Source organism: Dermochelys coriacea, chromosome 5 (assembly GCF_009764565.3).
Source record: "Dermochelys coriacea isolate rDerCor1 chromosome 5, rDerCor1.pri.v4, whole genome shotgun sequence".
Taxonomy (NCBI): Eukaryota; Metazoa; Chordata; order Testudines; family Dermochelyidae; genus Dermochelys; species Dermochelys coriacea.
The window spans coordinates 21,139,476-21,158,195 of NC_050072.1; the positions used below are offsets into that span (position 1 = coordinate 21,139,476).

Sequence of the window (18,720 nt, forward strand, 5' to 3'; positions counted from 1 at the left end):
ATTTGGACTTTTACCAGCATAACTCCATCCATAAATATCACACCTCTCAGCAACACAGTTATGCTAGTAAAATCTTTTAAGTGCAGACCAAGCCTAATGAAATTTCAGACCTCTGAAAAGCACTCCAGAAACGTTACAGCTCTTGCTCAAGGTGCACTTTTGGCTTTTCAAGCTATTTTGAGGCAATGCAGTGATGTCTTTGGCCTCACTAAATCCTCCAAGGTCACCTTTAACAACAAATTGCGAGCCTGCTCTACTTCTAAAATTGCGGCTACAATCTAGGCAGTAAAGTACATCTCTAAATAATGGATACCAAGTCAGATGTAAAGGCTGCACAAATAGATAAAGACAGGGTGGCTTTCTTTTGGTGACCACATTGTAAAATAAGAGGGAGTCATACACTCTGAGAAGAATAGATAAAGCTCCCTAAAACCATCAGCTTCAGGATCTGTTGCAAACCTGACTCATTTAGAAACTACTTTTAAACAAAAAATAAACTACTGCATTTGCTTCTATAGCAGGTGAGCCCAAGCTTTGGACAAAGTTTATTCTTTGGCTACACTTGCAAGGATTCCAGTTTCAATGGAGTCACACTACAGTGTCTGAAAGAAAAGGTTGAATACAATCCACACAGAACAAACCCATGAGTCCAGGGTGCGTGTAAGACACGTTTTGGCTTCAGTGTGATTACCTTTGAACGTTGCAGCTTTTTTGCTTACCAGTGCCAAATTCTTTACAACTTTCATATCTAAGCCTCAACTACCCAAGTTTTAAATGGGTCCTAAAATACAAAGAATTACGAATAACTTGGAGTCAAAAGCATATGTAATCTTTCCAGACACAGATGTGGGTTCCATGACATGCCAACTGATTCAGCAGCCAATTCCAATGCCAAGGAAATGGGGAGAAAACTAGTGTTTGTGGAATCAAACCACAGTTAAGTTACAGGGCTGAACAGAAGCTCTCCTCATGGGCCAAAAAAACAGACTTACTTTGTCCTGCTTTTGCAGTTTTCCCAGTAACTTTTAGTGCTAGCGATACCAGGCTACCAGGACTGGGAAAGGACTTCTGGCTTCCATAGAGCACCTTTACTGTGGATTAATGCCAGAGCAAGCTTCCCCACTCTTCCCTGAGTTAGTCTTCAGCCTGTCTGCTGACAGTCCAAAGGGGGAAAAAGGTGCTGCGGAGACTGGCTCACTTAGAACTAAGGTGAGCCCTCTAGCTCATTTCAAATAGAGCAGCCATCAGATGATCATTGCTTTTTGGCTACTACCAAACGGCTATGACTAGAGATGACAAGGAACTAGGAAGGAACCAATCCTACAGACAACTGTGGCCAAGCATACTGTACTTCATCCCCAACGACAATGGGCACGGGGCAAAACTACTATGCCTTTTCAGGGCATTCCCTCAAGAGGTGAGGGACACAGGAAAAGCATGCACTGCTGAACCTATTCTATGGACACAGGGAGAAACTGGTTTCCCTACGCTCGCAGACAAGCATATTCCAATCACAGCATAAAGATCCTTGGCCTACAGCACCTTATGTGCTGTAGTTCTATTACCCGCACAAACATCTAGGAGAGGTACAAATGTTTCAAATTTCCAACAGCTGCTTACTGTGACCAGCATGAGATGAACATGTAGAAGTCTAGGCCTAATCTACACACAAACTTGCACCAGTTTAACTCAAATCCGATTTTAAACCGAGCCAATTAAACTGGTTGTGATGGAGTAGACTCCCCACAATAGCCCTGCAAGAGCTGAATTAGGCCACCTGGGCCCAATCAGCTAATTAGGCTGCAAGCAGGGGAGATTTAGGCCAGAGGTGGCTAATTAAGGACTCACCTGTGCAGGAACAGGCAGGGCCTATATAAAGCTAGATGGTGGGAGGTGGGCTGCTGTGGCTGGGAAAGGCTTCAGTCACTCCCTGAATGGAGGGAGTTGGAGGTTGGCAAATGGGGGGAGCCTGATATGTAGGAAGAAGCCCAGAGAAACAGCAGCAAGACGTAGAACTGTATAAGGACTGTGGCTGCTTGTTATAGGGTCCCTGGGCTGGAACCCAGTGTGGTGGCTGGGGCTGGGTTCCCCTACCAGCCACTGGGGTGTGGCAAAAGGCACTGGAGATACCAGGTCTGGAAAGACTGTGAAATACCTGGAAGAGAAGGACTTTAGTGACCTAGCTGAAGAGCCAAGGCATGAAGAGAAAGCTGATGATCCAGGAGTGAGCAGAGCAGCAGAGCAAGACAAAATGTGGCAAGACACCACCAGAGGAAGAGCACATGACTGACAGTACTAATTCTCAAGATGACCAGCAGCAGGTGCTGCTTGCCGTAAATGGACTCCATGACTCAACTGGTGGAGAATGTGGGCAATGGTCACCCCTGATACAAGGGGAGTGTGAGCGACTGAGAAACTGTTTAGACAGCTGCCTGTTATGCAAGGGGAGCAGGAAAGGCTAGATGAGAGACACTTGAGGCAAAGGGACAATGGAGCCACCATGTATGGAGGCTCTCTTTGCAGAAGGCAGGTGTACCTTCCCAGGCTGGACCACAGAGCTGCTGCTCCCAGTGAAGGGGGCTGATGAGCAACAAAGGAGGATACAGACCCTGATGAGGCAGAGTCTAGAGAACCAGAGACAAGAGTGGGAGGCACTACATGAGGCGATTAGCTGAAGAACAGTACAACTTGCTCAAAATCCTCTAAGAGGTGAGCAGGAGCCAGAGATGCTAGAGCAAGAATAGAGGCCCCAGAGTAGGGAGGCCAGAAGCCCATGCAGAGCAGTGTTATGCCTGTGGCGGAGGAGACACTTTAGGCATTGATGGGGCCGAGAACTGGAAGACTGCCCAGGTCACTGTGGGAGTGACAGAGGGTTTGAAAGACTGTACCTCCTGGAAGGGGGGGAAACGCGGAGTGACCCAGCTGGAGGGCCAACTCATGAGGATGATGCTGTTCCAGGAGTGAGAGAGGGGCTGCAGACCAGAGAGAGACAGAGTGATGGTCTGCAACCATGGGTGAGGATGTTGACCTCATGAGCTATCCCCAGAGCAGCCAGGAGTATAAGCCCAACTAGCGGTGAATGGAGCACCCCGGGACACCGGTGCAGACTCCTGCATGAACACTCTTAAAATGGTTTAAACATGACTTGTATCAATTTAGCTTAAGTCAGTGAGGATTTAAGAGTGCTCAACAGTGAAGGGTTGGACAGGTTGAAAAACCACCATTGGTAAAATCTATGTTAATTTGTGTGGGAGTTAATAGGAACAAGAGTCACCCCTCCTTGATTTCCCCTGATAAAGCTGAGTGGCTAAGCAGACAGAGGCCCTAGTGGGAGACAGACATTTACATGGAATAACAATTTTCTCCCATTTCCAAACATTACCCTAGCTCGGGGTGGGGAGGGGAGAGAAACTACAGCCCGTGGGCCACATCCGGCTCACGGGACTGTCTTGCCCAGTCCCTGAGCTCCCGGCCAGGGAGGCTTGCCCCCAGCCCCTCCCCCGCTACCACGTGGCTTGCGCCCGCCTGCCCACCTCCCAGGCTTTCCAGCAAGCCTGTCCTGCCGCTCTGAATGGCATGGTAAGGGGGCGGGGGGAGAAGGGGGCAGGAGGCCCCAGGTAGGGGACAGGGGGCGGTCAAATGGGGCAGAGGTTCAGGGTGGTCAGGAGACAGGGAGTGGGGGGGGGGTTGGATAGGGGTGCGGTCCTGGAGGGGCAGTTAGGGACAGGGGTCCTGGGAGGGGAGCGGTCAGGGGTCCCGGGGGGCCTGTCAGGGGGTGTGGAGAGAGGTCAGGGGACAAGGATCAGGGGGGCAGTCAGGGGACAAGGACGGGGGGGTGGATGTGTGAGGGGTTCTGAGGGGGGGGCAGTCATGGGGTGGGAAGTGGGAGGGGGCAGCGGCCAGGCAGTTTAGGGAGGCACAGCCTTCCCTACCTGGCCGTCAATACCGTTTTGCAGCCCTGATGTGGCCCTCAGGCCAAAAAGTTTGCCCACCCCTGCCCTTAGCTGAAGGAGAAAGTACAAAGATTGTATGTACCGTATCTTGTGGATGCTGTCCAAACCAAACCGTTAGGCCTTATCTATCGCTCTAGCTTCAAGGGAGGATCCCTCATGTCCTGGGGTGGTGCTGACAACAGTAATCTTGCTTAGTACTGCAGAATTAAACTGACACAGCATCTTTCTGTATTGCCCCCTTCCTCTAATGACTGTAATAAGATCAAGCCAAGTTTGTGTTAAGCCTTTTAGCCATGACTGACAATTAGATTCAGGAACAGTTTAAAGGATCCAGACTGTAGATAATCGTAGCTGTGAGACTGTAGTAGGAAGTTACAGCCGCTCAAAGAAGCCACTAGATCTCTCTCACACACAACAAACGCTCCACCACTGCATATGTCTAACTTTTTAAGTGTTGTGTGTCAGGAGTCTTACCTTTGTGTATTAAACAGGACAGAGCAAACGCACACTCTGTCAGGAATCAGGACCTGCTGGCAACCCAAAAAGAACAGGAGGCCTGCAGCATACTACCTGATTGCACCACTGGATTGGTCAGGAAAGGCAAATGCCTGGCTTTTAAACCCAGCAGCAGCAGCAGCAGCAGCAACTCTCTGGCTGCTCAGTGCGTTCATGCCCATAGGTGTAACCCTCCCGAGGTCTGTTGCTCTTCACTTTGCTCCTGCCCTGCTCCTAAACCCATTCCTGCCTTGTTCCTGCTCGGTCCTTGCTACCTCACCTGGCTCCCAGTTCCAGCTTCCTCACCCTGACCCTAGTTCCTGGTCCCAGCTCTGATCCCTGGCTTGGCTCTTAGTTCCTGGGTCCAGCTCTGACTCCTGGTTTCTGTCTCTGGCCCTGACCCTTGGATTAGCTCTGCCCACTAGGCCTGACTCCTGCTCTTCCCACTAGGCATGACCACCCCGGCTCAGACTTCCCCCCACACCCGCTCAATACAACAAACAGAACAATCTCCTAAACAACTATACAGAAGGGTATAAGTACCAGTGTGAGGAGACATTTCATCCAGCAGTTTCACCATGCCTTCTCCCTGTGTTACAGTCCACTTTTTAATGGGAGACCCTCCTCCGATCCTGCTATATTGTTCTTGGATTTTTGGTGTGCGACGTTTGGCAATAAATGGTGCCAGCTTACTGAAACGTTAAAAAGCAGAGTGAATTAGTAACATATCCCCCATCACCTCCCCTCTGGCATCTTAAAAATAACAACAAAATCATCCAGCCAGCCACCAGCCTCCAAAACGCAGCAAGCTAATAATGTTCAGTCTCATTCTATGCATGGCTTGTTTTGTATTGTTTTATAATTCCATTTAATCTAATTCATTTGAATAAATTTGCCAGTTGGCAGTAAACGAAGAGTTGTGATCATGGGTTAAACGTCTCCTCCTGTAGACCCCAGTTTCTGGAGAACTGAAATATAATTTCCCATTACCAAGTTCACATGAGACAGTCAGCACAGAGTTCTTGGCCTCAAGCACTGCAGCCAGCCGGAACGATTTTTTGATGTCCAAGTATATAGCCTACAACAACACTCACATACGAACACTCCACGTGAACCAAGTATTTCTTACTTTTGTGCTGGAAGCGTCATCAGGTCCTTATCTAGGAAAAGCCTAAGTAGAAAATCATGGACATCTCCCAGTGTTTCTGGGCCCCCCATGTTTAACATCAAGATTCCGGTTTTAGTTTTCCTATTAAAAGAAAAAAAAATAGTTTGAAAATCATTTTCTATCTCGCCCTGTAACCTGGTGCCACCTTTTACAACTGCAGGCTAATCAGCCTGACTCCCTGCTCTCGTTCTATTGTGCAAAATGAGGATCATGTTCAAAAACTAATCAAGAGGTAAATTCTGATATCCTTATTCATGTTTAGCAGTCCCTTACTCCAACCCATTGAGATCAATGGGGCTATTCAAGGTGTACGTTTCTACTTAACGAGAATAGGATTATAAGAATCTGGCCCTGAGACACTTGACAAAACACTATGTGCCAAATCAGCAAGTGCTATTTATTTATGCTCAACAAGCATCAGAGCCAGCAAACTCACACCTACCTGTGGCCTTTTTAAAATCAAGTATTTTGTGTCCCATAGCTGAAGTAACTTTCCAGTATACATCCTTTTATAATAAAAACCACAAGTAAATGAATACAGTGGTTTTCACACCTCAGCCAAATGCCAGCTACACATTTTAGGGTCACCAGAAAACATATTACACTATAGAGAACAATCCTGTCCAGGCATGGGGTGAGCTAGATAAGATGTCCTAGCCCTGTATGTCTTCTCCATTTCTAACTACTTTCTGAAATGACGAGCCAGTCCACACACAAAGGCATTAATCCCTGTTTTTGAAAATCCTGGGTTCTTGACTCATCTCCGGCCCTGTCGTGCACCTCAGAGGGCACAGACGGACCAAAAACTGGGAGCAAATGGCCAGCAGAGAATTCCCCTATTATTAACAAATAGTTAAGCTTCAGGATGGCTGGCTGAGATTTTCAAAGCAGTCTCATGGATTTATACACTAACTTTCAAATGAAAGATATGCGCCTAAATCCCACAGACTGCTTCAAAAATCGTAATCACTGTTTATTTCCCTGCTTCTTTCTCTCCTCCACCCCAAATACTAAACAAGATGTAAACAGGGCATAAGGGTAAATATTTGTTATCTATATTGCAGTAGTGCCTAGAAGCCCTGGTCATGAAGACCCCCTTGTGCTAGAGGCTGTACAAAACACAAAACAAAATGATGATCCCAGTCCCAAAGAGCTTAATATCTAAATATCCGACATGGGACAACAGATGGATACAGACATACAAATGAGGGAAGCACAAGGAAACAGTGAGACGATTGTAATGCTTTAAAACCAGAGCACGGTAAAGTAAAGCAATACCATTTCGGAGAGAGACAGAGAGCAATTATATGTAGGACACACACATACTTCATTTGCTGTCAGCACAGATGAGGCCTGTGATCATTCTTTACCTCTTTTCAGGTTGAATTTGAGGCTTTGTTCTTTTTGTTTGTGTGGCGGCTGCTGCTGTTGACTGACCTCTCCATTGTATTTGGACTCTCACTTGACTGCAGCTGCTGCTTTTCACGACTGGAGAGAAGGTTAAAATGTATTGTTAGTTTATTACTGGGCAGAAGATTCTGTTTATGAGACATAGGCTGGCTTCCCCCAATATCTCTTTAAATGTGCTTGGTGGTCGCCTCATATTTGGCATTTCTTTTCAAGCCCCATCTCCTGGAGCCAAGCGATTTAAGGAAAAATCATAAGTTTCAGATAATTTTTTAAAAGGGTAAGTGTCTAGCCCAAGTGGCTGCAGAGAAAAGCTAGAAAACATGACCTGAGTGTGCCTTAAAGGCTCAAAAACCAGGAAGCAAAGAAAAAGAACCAAAACTTATTTTTTGAAACATCTTATTTTAAAGTCAATCTCATGATTCATAGGGCCTGACTCATGAGTTTCGAACACTTGGAGCTGGCAATGCTGCAAGAGACACCACTTCAGCATGAAAGGAAGCGAAGTACCTTCAGCTCAGAGTGGAGGCACAATGAAATGGTTGTGCAGTAAAAACTGCAATATTGTAACTATTCTATGGACAAATGACTTCAGTCACCAAGACTGTCAAGCTGCTGCCAGAACCTTTCACAAGCACTAAATTTACAAAACATTAAAATACACCTGTCCATATATAAATATTATACGGATTAAAAAACATTTATGTAGCTTAATGTATTTGAGCCCTGGGTTGTTCCTAGCTTGACCCTGTGTTGCAATAGACTGAACCAGCAATTTCATAGGATCAGTTCAGGGCCAGTTCAACCACGGTTCTTTAACTTCACTCTAGGCAGCCATCACTCTCTCACTCTAATTCCACTAGATTCTTCCCATCACTCCATGGCTCTAGCCTCAGCCAGCCTTTTTCCAAAGCCCAAAGGCAGAGATGGGTAAGAGGACTACACTTGTTAATGGGGGCTATTAGTGGTTTAAGCACTTAGACACTCTAAATATTAATAGTGGGTTAAAATGTTGTGATCTAAGGGATTGAGGTGATTTAAGCACTTTTGCTGCTGGAAGGATTGTTTTTTCTCCTTCTCTGAAAATCTTAATTTACTAGATTTATAAAGGTTGTACAGTATGTTCAACATTGTACTATACAATGCAAAAGTGAAGCTTTCAGATGCATTGTAAATATGTATAACTCATTGTTTCACTGGTTAAATGTGTGGTTTTTATATTTATTTCTGTTTCATAAAGGATATCCCCCATAGAATATACAGGATGTGCAACACTGCTAGTGGAACTCTATTTCGCATATCTTTTGTGATTTAAACTGTTCAAGCTTAATGTTATGTTAACACAGGTTTTCTTATTTAATTTTCCAAATCCCATAAACATTTTATCCCTCAGAGCCAGGGCACAATTTTAAGAGGCCACTTCTGCCCTTGAACATGCACACACAATTACTTTCACAGTGTATGCAAGCGCAGAAATGCCTCCTTTACATGTTGCCATATTAAATTATCACAACTGTATCAAACAGTCCATGTTTACCATAGCTTACACTGCAATGGAGAATGGTAAAGGGTCCCCTACTTACCAGATTATATAAAAAGATTGCACATTCTAAGCCACAATCTACAATACATTTACTTCACAGAGAAGCACCATTAAAATACCTGGAAAACTGACTTGGAACTGTAAAAACTATTCACAACTTTTCAGCGTCTAAAGTTTTTTCTAAAGCACAATCTGTAAGTTTTTCAATTAGTAATAATTTACAACAAAATGTTCTTACGAGAAGGAAAAAAAATATATTAAAGGCTCCAGAGAGGAGGAAAAAAAACCCTTTTTTCACTGCCAAGTTAGATATCTGCAAATTCCATTTTTGTAGTTAAAAATGAATGCCAAGGTTCACATTCCTCTTCAATTAGATAAAAAGTTTGCAAGTCGAACAGAATACTATAATAGTTGTGTATGTCAATCACCTCTCACATGACCAAATAATCCAGCTAGACATTTTTATCTCTAAAGAATTTTGTTTGCTGTATTTCTTATTCCCAGTTTTCTAAGTAGCTCTTTTAGATCTACATATACATACTACCGTTTCCTCATTCATGTGCACCCAATAAAATAAAACCATACATCTGCACACTCAAGTTATCTAAAATCATATTCCTTATTATGTTGCATTATTCCTTTTAAAAAACTGTTAGACTGTCTGAGCATAGGTTGTTACACTGATTCAATAATAGTTAAAGAAAAAAAAAATCTATAGATGTACTTTTAAAACAAAAATAAAAAGTGCTCTGCTAAGTATATTTAAACCATTGTTAGCATTTATTTAAAATTTGAGTCACTGTTCTGTGCTATTTTTCCACAGAGCCCTGGTGATAAATAAGGGAGGGGGGAAAGACAGAGACCATACAATCTTAATAAAACATTTCCCACAATATGCAAATAACCAGGTTAAGGTTAAAGACAGACCACAAAAGCCAAGGAATCATAGAATCATAGACTTTAAGGTCAGAAGGGACCATTATGATCATCTAGTCTGACCTCCTGCACAACACAGGCCACAGAATCTCACCCACCCACTCCTGTAACAAACCTCTAACCTATGTCTCAGCTACTGAAGTCCTCAAATCGTGATTTGAAGACTTCAAGGTGCAGAGAATCCTCCAGCCAATGACCCATGTCCCATGCTGCAGAGGAAGGCGAAAAAACCCCAGGGCCTCTGCCAATCTGCCCTGGAAGAAAATTCCTTCCTGACCCCAAATATGGTGATCAGCTAAACCCTGAGTATGTGGGCAAGACTCACCAGCCAGATACCCAGGAAAGAATTCTCTGTAATAACTCAGATTCCACCCCATCTAACATCCCATCACAGGCCATTCGAACCTTGAGGAAAGGCCTTTCAGCAGTCCCATGTTTTGCCTACGGCCCTAGGCGTTTGCAGCAAGTTGGATCACGAGATCAGTTACTCACTTTTACCATAGGTGTTGTTCAGCAAACAGGCTGAGTTTACAATAGTTTCTTTCTCAGCAAAGAATGGTCTTGCTTTTTTGGTTGTACGTCTCAGTTACTTTAATTCAGGGATTTTTATTTAAACTTTTTTCTTTAAAAGTAGTACCACTTGAATCAATATCCTACCATAATCTCCATTCACTTACACGGACACTGGAAAAAAGATACTACACATGCTTTGTGTATAAGGGATGTGTTCTGTTTCACAACCAATAGACCTAGTCCTCATTACTAACGTTTTCTATATTAAACCCTTTTTAATTAAAGCTGAGAGGGGGAAGGGGATTCAAATTCTGGCTTTGTAACGAGAGGCAAATTTAGGGTTAAATACTAAAAAGAAATGATCCAAATGCACTTAAGTCAAACCCAAGCTATTGGGCTCATTATAGGAGTAACTGGATTAAAGTCTACGGCCTGTATTACACAGGTCAAACTAGATTATCTAATGGATCCTTCTGGATTTAATATCTATGAAGTTTTACATGTCCAGCTCAACCCTTTTGTATTCGTCTCCACAACTGACCTGTTGCACTCTGTGTCTCATCTTATTTGTATGAGTTAAATTCTAAAATGTTTGGGGGAACAACTCTATAGAAGTGATTTGCATATATCTCAGCCTACATGGCATGTTTCCTGATAACCCGAGAGACCACCTCTTTCCTTTCCCATAACCAAAAGACTACCAGGAAAGCTGGGGAGTGTCATTCATCCTCAAATGTATATGGCAGGTAGAAGGTAACAATGTTTTCAAGAGTGGTCTCTTCCCCACTGGCCTGACAGAGCCAAGTTTGTTGATCGTAAGGGCATGGCACAAATCTCATCTCTTTTCACAGGCTGTAGTCTGTTGGGAGGGGCATGTTTTCTTTTACACTGATTTAATATAATAAATATAAAAAATGACCTTTTAAATTAAATTATGTAGACATCCAAAGTGGCTACATTTTATAAGCCAAAAATAACTGAATAAATAATAAGTGCTGTGGAATAGCAACAAATCCTGGTGGTTCTACCACTGAAGGCAGCTGCTTAAGGACTAGCATACTGCATAGCTTTAGATGACAGGAGCGTCAATCTTCTGACCCAGGAATTTTCTGGGGGTATGGCGAGTGGCTGGGAAAGTTAAGTGGAGAGGGTCTGTTTTTGGGAGTTAGAAAGGTCTCATCATTCACATTGGGTCTATGTGAATTTTTGTATGCTTTCCAAAATAATACACAGTCCATGCACTTAGAGTTTGAAAATGTATCTATTTTATTACATACTTTTTGTACTTCAACTGTTTGAGTTTCTGGCTTTTTAAAACCAAAAATCTATTTTTGATGCAAAAACCAGACACATCAACACCCAAGTTGTAAGGCAGCTAAATATGAAGAAAGTCTCTTAACCACCATGGCTTGCAATAGGAACAGAAAGGATTGTCAGTGCACCAAAGGGCTCTTATTTGTGACACAATGAATAAAGACAAGATATTAGAGAGTCAAGGTAGGTAAAGTAATATATTTTATTGAACCAACTTCCGCCGGTGAAAGAGACAAGCTTTCGAGCCACACACAGCTCTTCAGGTCACCAAAGGAAGTTGGTCCAATAAAAGATATTACCTCACCCACCTTGTCTTGAATATCCTGGGCTAAACACGGCTACAACACCATTGCATAAAGGCAAGATACTCAGCCAAGTGCTCTCTAATAAATAATTATTAGATTATCTACGTCTACAAGGCCCAGTTATAAGAGACATGATTCCCAGTCTCTCATGGTCACCTGAACTGGGTTTGCTTTTACATTGGGGTTGACAAAGCTGTAACTGGATCTGCTTGCAGAAGTTTGGATTTCCCTGCAAATAGTTTGTACAGATGTAGGGCCAGACTCGATGTAATGGTACAAGCCCACTGATTGAGGTTGATGGCTGAAACTGATGGCAGAATTCGACTCCCTCCCTGGAGTTTGCCTTCCAGAGACACTTACTGCACCAGACAGAGCACACCACAGTGGTTACCCACCTGTAACAGCTTGTAGAGAGCGCTGCTGATCCTGGGCACCAGAGACAGGTTGTGGTGCATGCTTGATCAGAATGGATTAAGCGCCCACAACGTGCCCGGAACTATGTAAAGAGACAGAAGATGCCTCCAATCTACCCAGCCAAACAACACGAAAAATGGAAGAGACAAAGGAAAGCAGAAGCTGGAAAGATCTGGACTGAGCTGGGGCCCTGGCTCTGGGTGCCACAGCACTGGCCAGGACACTTGCAGCACGCAGCAGGAGGCACTTGCTGAACCAGGGCACGATGCCCCGGCCCTACTGCCGCCTCCAAAGAAACCGGCCCTGCCCCCCCAGGGCGCACTGTCTCTGGGCTCCGGCGAGCAGCAGCACCCGGCGTCGTCCATCGCATTACAGGGGCTCCCGCTGCCCGCCCCCCACTCCCTCGCTGCAGCAGGACGCACCAGTCACCCCAGGGCTCCCGCCGCTGCTAACCACGTAGCGTTATGCAAACGCTTTTCATTGAAAGGGCGCGTTGCGTAACACAGTCCCGGCTGCAGCGCCCAAAGGGAAGGGGGGGGGGATCTTCTCGTGCCCCCTCTCCTTGCACCCAGTACAAGGAAAAGTGTCACATGGGCCCCGGAGAGGGGCTGCTCGCGCCCACGCCGCCCGGGCTACCCGGGACACGGGTCTAAAGTAGGCAGCATGTGGGAGAGGGGTAGCTCAGTGGTTTGAGCATTGGCCTGCTAAACCCAGGGTTGTGAGTTCAATCCTTGAGGGGGCCGTTTAGGGATCTGGGGCAAAAACTGGGGATTGGCCCTGCTTTGAGCAGGGGGTTGGACTAGATGATCTCCTGAGGTCCCTTCCCACCCTGATAGCCTATGATTCTAAGTTCAATCTTCCCTTGTCCTCTCTGCGCTCAGACTATCCTCCGAGCGGGGCTACCGGGGGGTGAGTTTGCTCCAGAAATGCGCCTCCAGCCCTGCCCCCCCCTCCCGGAGGGGGGTGTTTCCCACCCAGGGGAGTGGGCACAGGCTCCGCACCGCTCGCGCGAAAGCCCTTTGTTTATGCAACGCAGCCAGGCGTCGATCTGCCTCCCAGCTGCACAAAACCCTCTCTCGGAATCGCTGCTCCCTTTGCAATGCGGCGGCGGGGAGGGGGGGGGGGTCACTTTTCAGAAGGGGCGGCTTCCCCGCCCCGGGAACGGAGGGATTTGGGCGGCGGGGGGGGGGGGGCAAGAAAACATCCCAGCTCTCCCAAGTCCGACCCCTCCCGGGGAGCCAGCGAGCTGCAGCAGAGCCCCCGGCCCGCCCGCGGGGGCGGGGGGGGGGGGCAGGCGGCATTTCCACAGCACGCTCCGTTCAGCCCAGGGCATCCCGGCCACCCTTAAAATGCAGTTGGAAACTTACACGGACACACCACTCGGTTTGCAGCTCTGAAGGCAGCAGCCATGTTTGTGTGAAGTAAATACATTCCCTTAGTCTGCAGACGCCCGGGGAGACGGTTCCGTTCCCCTGCTGAAAGCGCCTGAGCGCGAGCTGGAGTGGGCTCGCCTCCCTCTGCCTCCTCCTGCCTCCCGGGGCAGCCCGCCCGCCGGCTTCTGCCGTTAGGAAGACCTGCGTTTGCTTTGCCTGGAAGGGGTGGGGACAGGGAGAGAGGCAGGTCCCACAACTAGAGATCCTCCCCCTTCCTTTCAGAGGAGCAGCCGTGTTAGTCTGTATTCGCAAAAAGAACAGGAGGACTTGTGGCACCTTAGAGACTAACACATTTATTAGAGCATAAGCTTTCGTGAGCTCCAGCTCACTTCATCGGATGCATTTGGTGGAAAAAAAAATTTTTTCCCACCAAATTTGTTCGTCTCTAAGGTGCCACAAGTCCTCCTTTTCTTTTTCCCCCTTCCTTTGACCGTCAAAGATCCAACTCCCAGCCACCAGCAAACCGGCTGCCAGCGCAGCCAGAGCGGGTGCAACTCGGATCTCAGAGCAAAACCAAGAATCTGCTGCTTGCAGATGGCTTAAGAGCTGGGGCAACCAGCCAAAACTAAAGTGACTGTAACAGTTAGATTGATTTGTAAACAGGTTTCCTTTTCTTTTTAGGGATTTGAGTCCCAAATTCATTGAATCCAAAGAGATATCAAGTATTCTAAAAAGCGTGGCAAACATCTTTTATCGTGGACGTCCAAAGTTAAGCACCTACATTCATATTTAGGCACCTAAATAGGTTGTCTGATTTTCAGAGGTACTGAGCCTGGACAACTCAGTTATGGGTGCTCAGCATCTCTGGAACTCATGCAGCTTATTTAGGCCCCATCTTGCAAACAAAAGGAAGCCCATAAATAAGTGTTTACCAGTTTGGGGCTTTAGGTACTAAACTTTAGGCACTCACGTTTGAAAATTTTAACCTTTTATTTTTATAGCTAGTGACAAAAGAATAATTGTTTATACTAATTTATCTTCTGTGGTTTTAAAATAGAAGATTGGTGCAGAACATGGAAAAAAATTGTCTCTTTAATTATTGAATTGTGACATTCATGCAATCAACAACAAGGAGTCCGGTGGCACCTTAAAGACCAACAGATTTATTTGGGCATAAGCTTTTGTGGGTAAAATCCCCACTTCTTCAGATCCATGGAGTGAAAATTACAGATGCAGCCATGAATATACTGACACATGAAGAGAAGAGAGTTACCTTACAAGTGGAGAACCAGTTTTGATCAAGTCCCGTAGCAACTTCAGAAAAAAAAACACATAAAAACAGTTCCTTTCCCCACTGATCCCTGGCAAAAGGCACCAGTTTACACACTATGGGTCATTGACTGCTCCCTGTCTATGTAACTCCTAGTGCGGTTCTTCTCCATAAAATGATTGGGTTTTGACTGTTTGGACAATTTTTTAAAAACTGACTGGCTCATATATCTCTAAGGTCTTTACAATAATTGATGTAAAAGTTACTGCATTTCATTTTTCCCTTTATATTTATAATATTAGTACAGCTACATGTTTATTATGTGACTGACATGGTCATACACATGGATCCAGAAATCCATCTGCTCTGCCTGATCCCAAAATAAAAGACCTTGTCCTGACTAGGAAAAAAAGGAGTAAAAGGAGTTAAACTTGCTTAGATTTGTGATAAGTGGGGTTTTCAGTCAAGTTAAATTAGCTTGACTGAGCTAACTCTGTTGAAAAAAAAGCATAGATTCATAGATACCAAGGTCAGAAGAGACCATTATGATCATCCAGTCTGACCTCCTGCACAATGCAGGCCACAGAATCTCACCCACACACTCCTGTGAAAAACCTCTCACCCATGTCTGAGCTATTGAAGTCCTCAAATCATGGTTTAAAGACTTCAAGGAGCAGAGAATCCTCCAGCAAGTGACCCGTGCCCCATACTACAGAGGAAGGCGAAAAACTTCCAGGGCTTCTGCCAATCTGCCCTGGAGGAAAATTCCTTCCCGACCCCAAATATGGCGATCGGCTGAACCCTGAGCATCTCTTTTCCGAGACTACACAATACCAAAGAGACATCACAAAGGCATGGATATCAACAAATACACAAGGCAACATGTCAAAAACCTGTACTACTGACAGTGGAGACTTTGTCGAGATATGACTGTTTCTTTTACAGCATTCAATGAAAAAGGGAACCTGGGAGATTCATTTGGCTCACTATTAATGACACTTGAAAGGGGGTGTGAATAGTGTTGTACTAATTCATACCTTGATTCTGTTAACCCTGAAACTGGTATGAGGAGGTTACTTATCTGTAACTGGAGGTTCTTCGAGATGTGTTCCCTATCTGTGGGTTTATGTATGTGCACCATGCATCCAGAGCCAGAGAATTTAAAAGTAGTGTCCTTTGGTCCGTGTATGCACCCGATCAATACAGCTGATGTTTCCATTTGAGGTGATAAAGGGTAGGGCGGACCGACTGCATCTCCCGTTCCTTTTCGACTGCAAATCAGATACATCTGTAGCAGAGAGGAAGGAGGATGGGAAGTGGAATGCAGATAATGACCAAGGATCTCAAAGAACCTCCAGTTACAGGTAAGTAACCTCTTCTTCTTTGAGTGATGGTCCCTATTGTATTCCACTTACTGCTGGGGGAATTCTGTGCCACCGCGCAATGCAGAATTTTGCGGAAATTAACGTTGTGCGCGCAGAATTTCCTTCCCCCCACAGAAATGGGCTGCAGTGCTGCTAGCCACCACTAGGGACTGCTGGACCCGGCCAAGCCCAGCTCACACATAGAATACACTGCTGGGGGAGGGATAGCTCAGTGGTTTGAGCATTGGCCTGCTAAACCCAGGGTTGACAGTTCAATCCTTGAGGGGGCCATTTAGGGATCTGGGGCAAAATATTGGGGATTGGTCCTGCTTTGAGCAGGGGGTTGGACTAGATGACCTCCTGAGGTCCTTTCCAACCCTGATATTCTATGACTATGAGGGAGCTAAAGAGTTCCTGGCAGCTGCAGTTCCCAGCTGCCAGGAGAGGGTGGCACATAGGAAACTCAGGGCAAGCCAGGGATTGAGCATCAGGCTGTTTCTCCCTCTGGATTCCTGGACCCCGTAGGGGAAGAAGGAGGGTGTCTGGTCAAGGGGGGGGCTCCACAGCTGGGCCCGGGGGGGGGGGGGCGGGAGAGGGTGTGGGTATCTGGGAGTGGGAGGGAACGCTGCAGCTAGTCTCTGGGGAGGAAAGGGTTGTGGGTGTCTTTGCCTTAATTGACTGCAGGTGCTCCAATTAACCTGTAGCCACCCTCCCTAGTCTACAGGGAACCACGCCTTAATTAGCTTTGGGTTTATATATTTCCCTCTAATACTCTACTACTGGTCCCTGGCCCTCTTGTATTGCAGGTAGGCTTGCTTGCTTGCAAAGTTTAATGCAACCTGGAATCCACTTAGAGAGTCTCTTTTGTTGGAGATGGCCTGTTTCCCAAATCTTTCTGCTACTGTCTGGGGGACTTCCCAATGGGTCTCATTCTCTGGGTACAAGGTTAAAGCTTGTCAGACATCTAGGGAGTGGAGTTGGTGTTCCTCTGCAGATGCATGTGGTTTGGGGAAGAAAACGGGTAACTGAATGGATTGATGTGAAACTGGGAGATTATCTTTGGTAAGAATTTGGGATGCGGGTGCAAGGAAACTGTCTTTGTGGAAAATTGTGAAAGGCAGGTCTGCCATTCTAGCTCTAAGTTTGCCAACCCTTCTCATGGAAGTTATAGCAACAAGGAAGGTGACTTTCATGGAAAGGAGGGTCATAGAGTGTGATGCCAGTGGTTCAAAGGGTGGTTTTGTTAGCATGGATAGAACTAGGTTCAGGTCCCATTGGGGGGTGATGTGTTGGATGGTTAGGAAGGTTCTGATGACACCCTTCCAAAACCTAGCAGTTAACGTGTGTGTAAAAACAGAGTGACCTTCCATGGAAGGGAAGGGGAATATACCAATAGCCACGAGGTGGACTTTCAGAGAGTTGATGATGAGACCTGATGCCTTCAAGGACAAAAAATAGTCAGGGGAATCCCTGCTGATTCTGGTGAAACTCCCTTTTGTTGGGCCCAGGAAGCAAAGCATTTCTACTTTGCCTGGTAACAGTGTCCAGTGGATTATTTCCTGCTGCTGGAGAAGAGATGTCTTATATGGCTGAAGAATAGGTCCATTCCAAAGCAGATGCCCATCCAAATACTATACTCTGAGATAGAGCACCTGTATATTGGGATGTCTGATGTTGCAGTTGCACTCTATCAGCAGATTGGGGAAGGTGGTGATAGGAATTGGTGGGCAGGTTGTCATACAAAGGAGATTAGGAAACCAGAATTGTCTAGGCCAGCAGCGGGTGATCAGAATGACTGTTGCTCTGTCCCATCGGATCTTGTGGAGTACCCAAAGCAGGGGTGATAGAAGAGGGAAAGCGTAGTTGACTTGGTCTGACCAGGCAAGAGGGAGAGTGTCACTCTGAGAGTGGTAGCTGAGACCTTCCCTGGAGCAGGATGTGGTGCATTTGCTGTTTATATGGGAGGTATTTGGTGAAGATGTCAAGTACACTACTGATTTATAGAGTTCCCACTCATGGTTGATCACAAAATGTCTGCTGAGCAGAAGATAGGCTGTAGACAAGAAGATCCAGTGAGTGACCACTTCTGCGCATAAAGCGGTTGATATCGTCCCCCCGGTTTGTTGATGTAGAAGACCGTGGTGGTGGTGTCCGACGTGGTGAGAATGGATGAAGGGGAAAAGGACTGACATATTTTCCTTACAGCTCAAAGTTCCAGGATATTGATGTGCATCCTGAATTCTTGAGGAGACCACGTTCCATGTCCCATAATTGTCCATGTGCACTCCCCAGCCAATGAGGGATGCATCGGTGATCCTCTTGTCCAGAGAGGAGGAAGGGAACCCCTCCGCATACGTGATATGGGTATATCCAGCACTGCAGGGTAGAATTGCGGGGGGATCTATAGCATTATGTGGGTGGTGGGCAGTGGAACTTACGCTTTGGGCCATAGACAACTTGTGCCTCTCCGTACTGGGGGGCACAATCTAAAGGGGAGGATATGTGACCACCCCACGTGTCCTCTGCCCAGCAACTCCCCACCTGTGTCCAGCTCGGGGCTGCCACGCTTTCCCTACCCCATGTTACCTGCAGTGGGGTGACGGACTCTGTCCTTATCCCAGTGCACCACCCCCCCATTACGTTCAGCCACCCTCCCTGGCAGCTG

At 46.1% G+C, this 18,720-nt stretch overlaps 1 protein-coding gene across 2 annotated transcripts in view; it reads right to left on the reverse strand.

Moving 5' to 3' along the window:
• The window catches only part of FECH (ferrochelatase), a 34,699-nt gene extending 20,990 nt beyond the window's left edge, over positions 1 to 13,709 (reverse strand). Inside the window, exons 1-4 of one of the 2 annotated variants that reach the window (XM_038402253.1) lie at positions 13,416 to 13,709; positions 6,987 to 7,104; positions 5,578 to 5,697; positions 4,992 to 5,140 (exon numbers count right to left, since the gene is read on the reverse strand). In XM_038402253.1, the coding sequence (XP_038258181.1) occupies positions 4,992 to 5,140; positions 5,578 to 5,697; positions 6,987 to 7,104; positions 13,416 to 13,479 (451 nt within the window). In that variant the 5' untranslated portion in view covers positions 13,480 to 13,709. Of the gene's footprint in view, positions 1 to 4,991; positions 5,141 to 5,577; positions 5,698 to 6,942; positions 7,105 to 13,415 lie in introns of those variants that run through there. The other variant, XM_043514507.1, reaches the window with a different exon arrangement.
• Between the last annotated feature and the right edge of the window lie 5,011 nt (positions 13,710 to 18,720).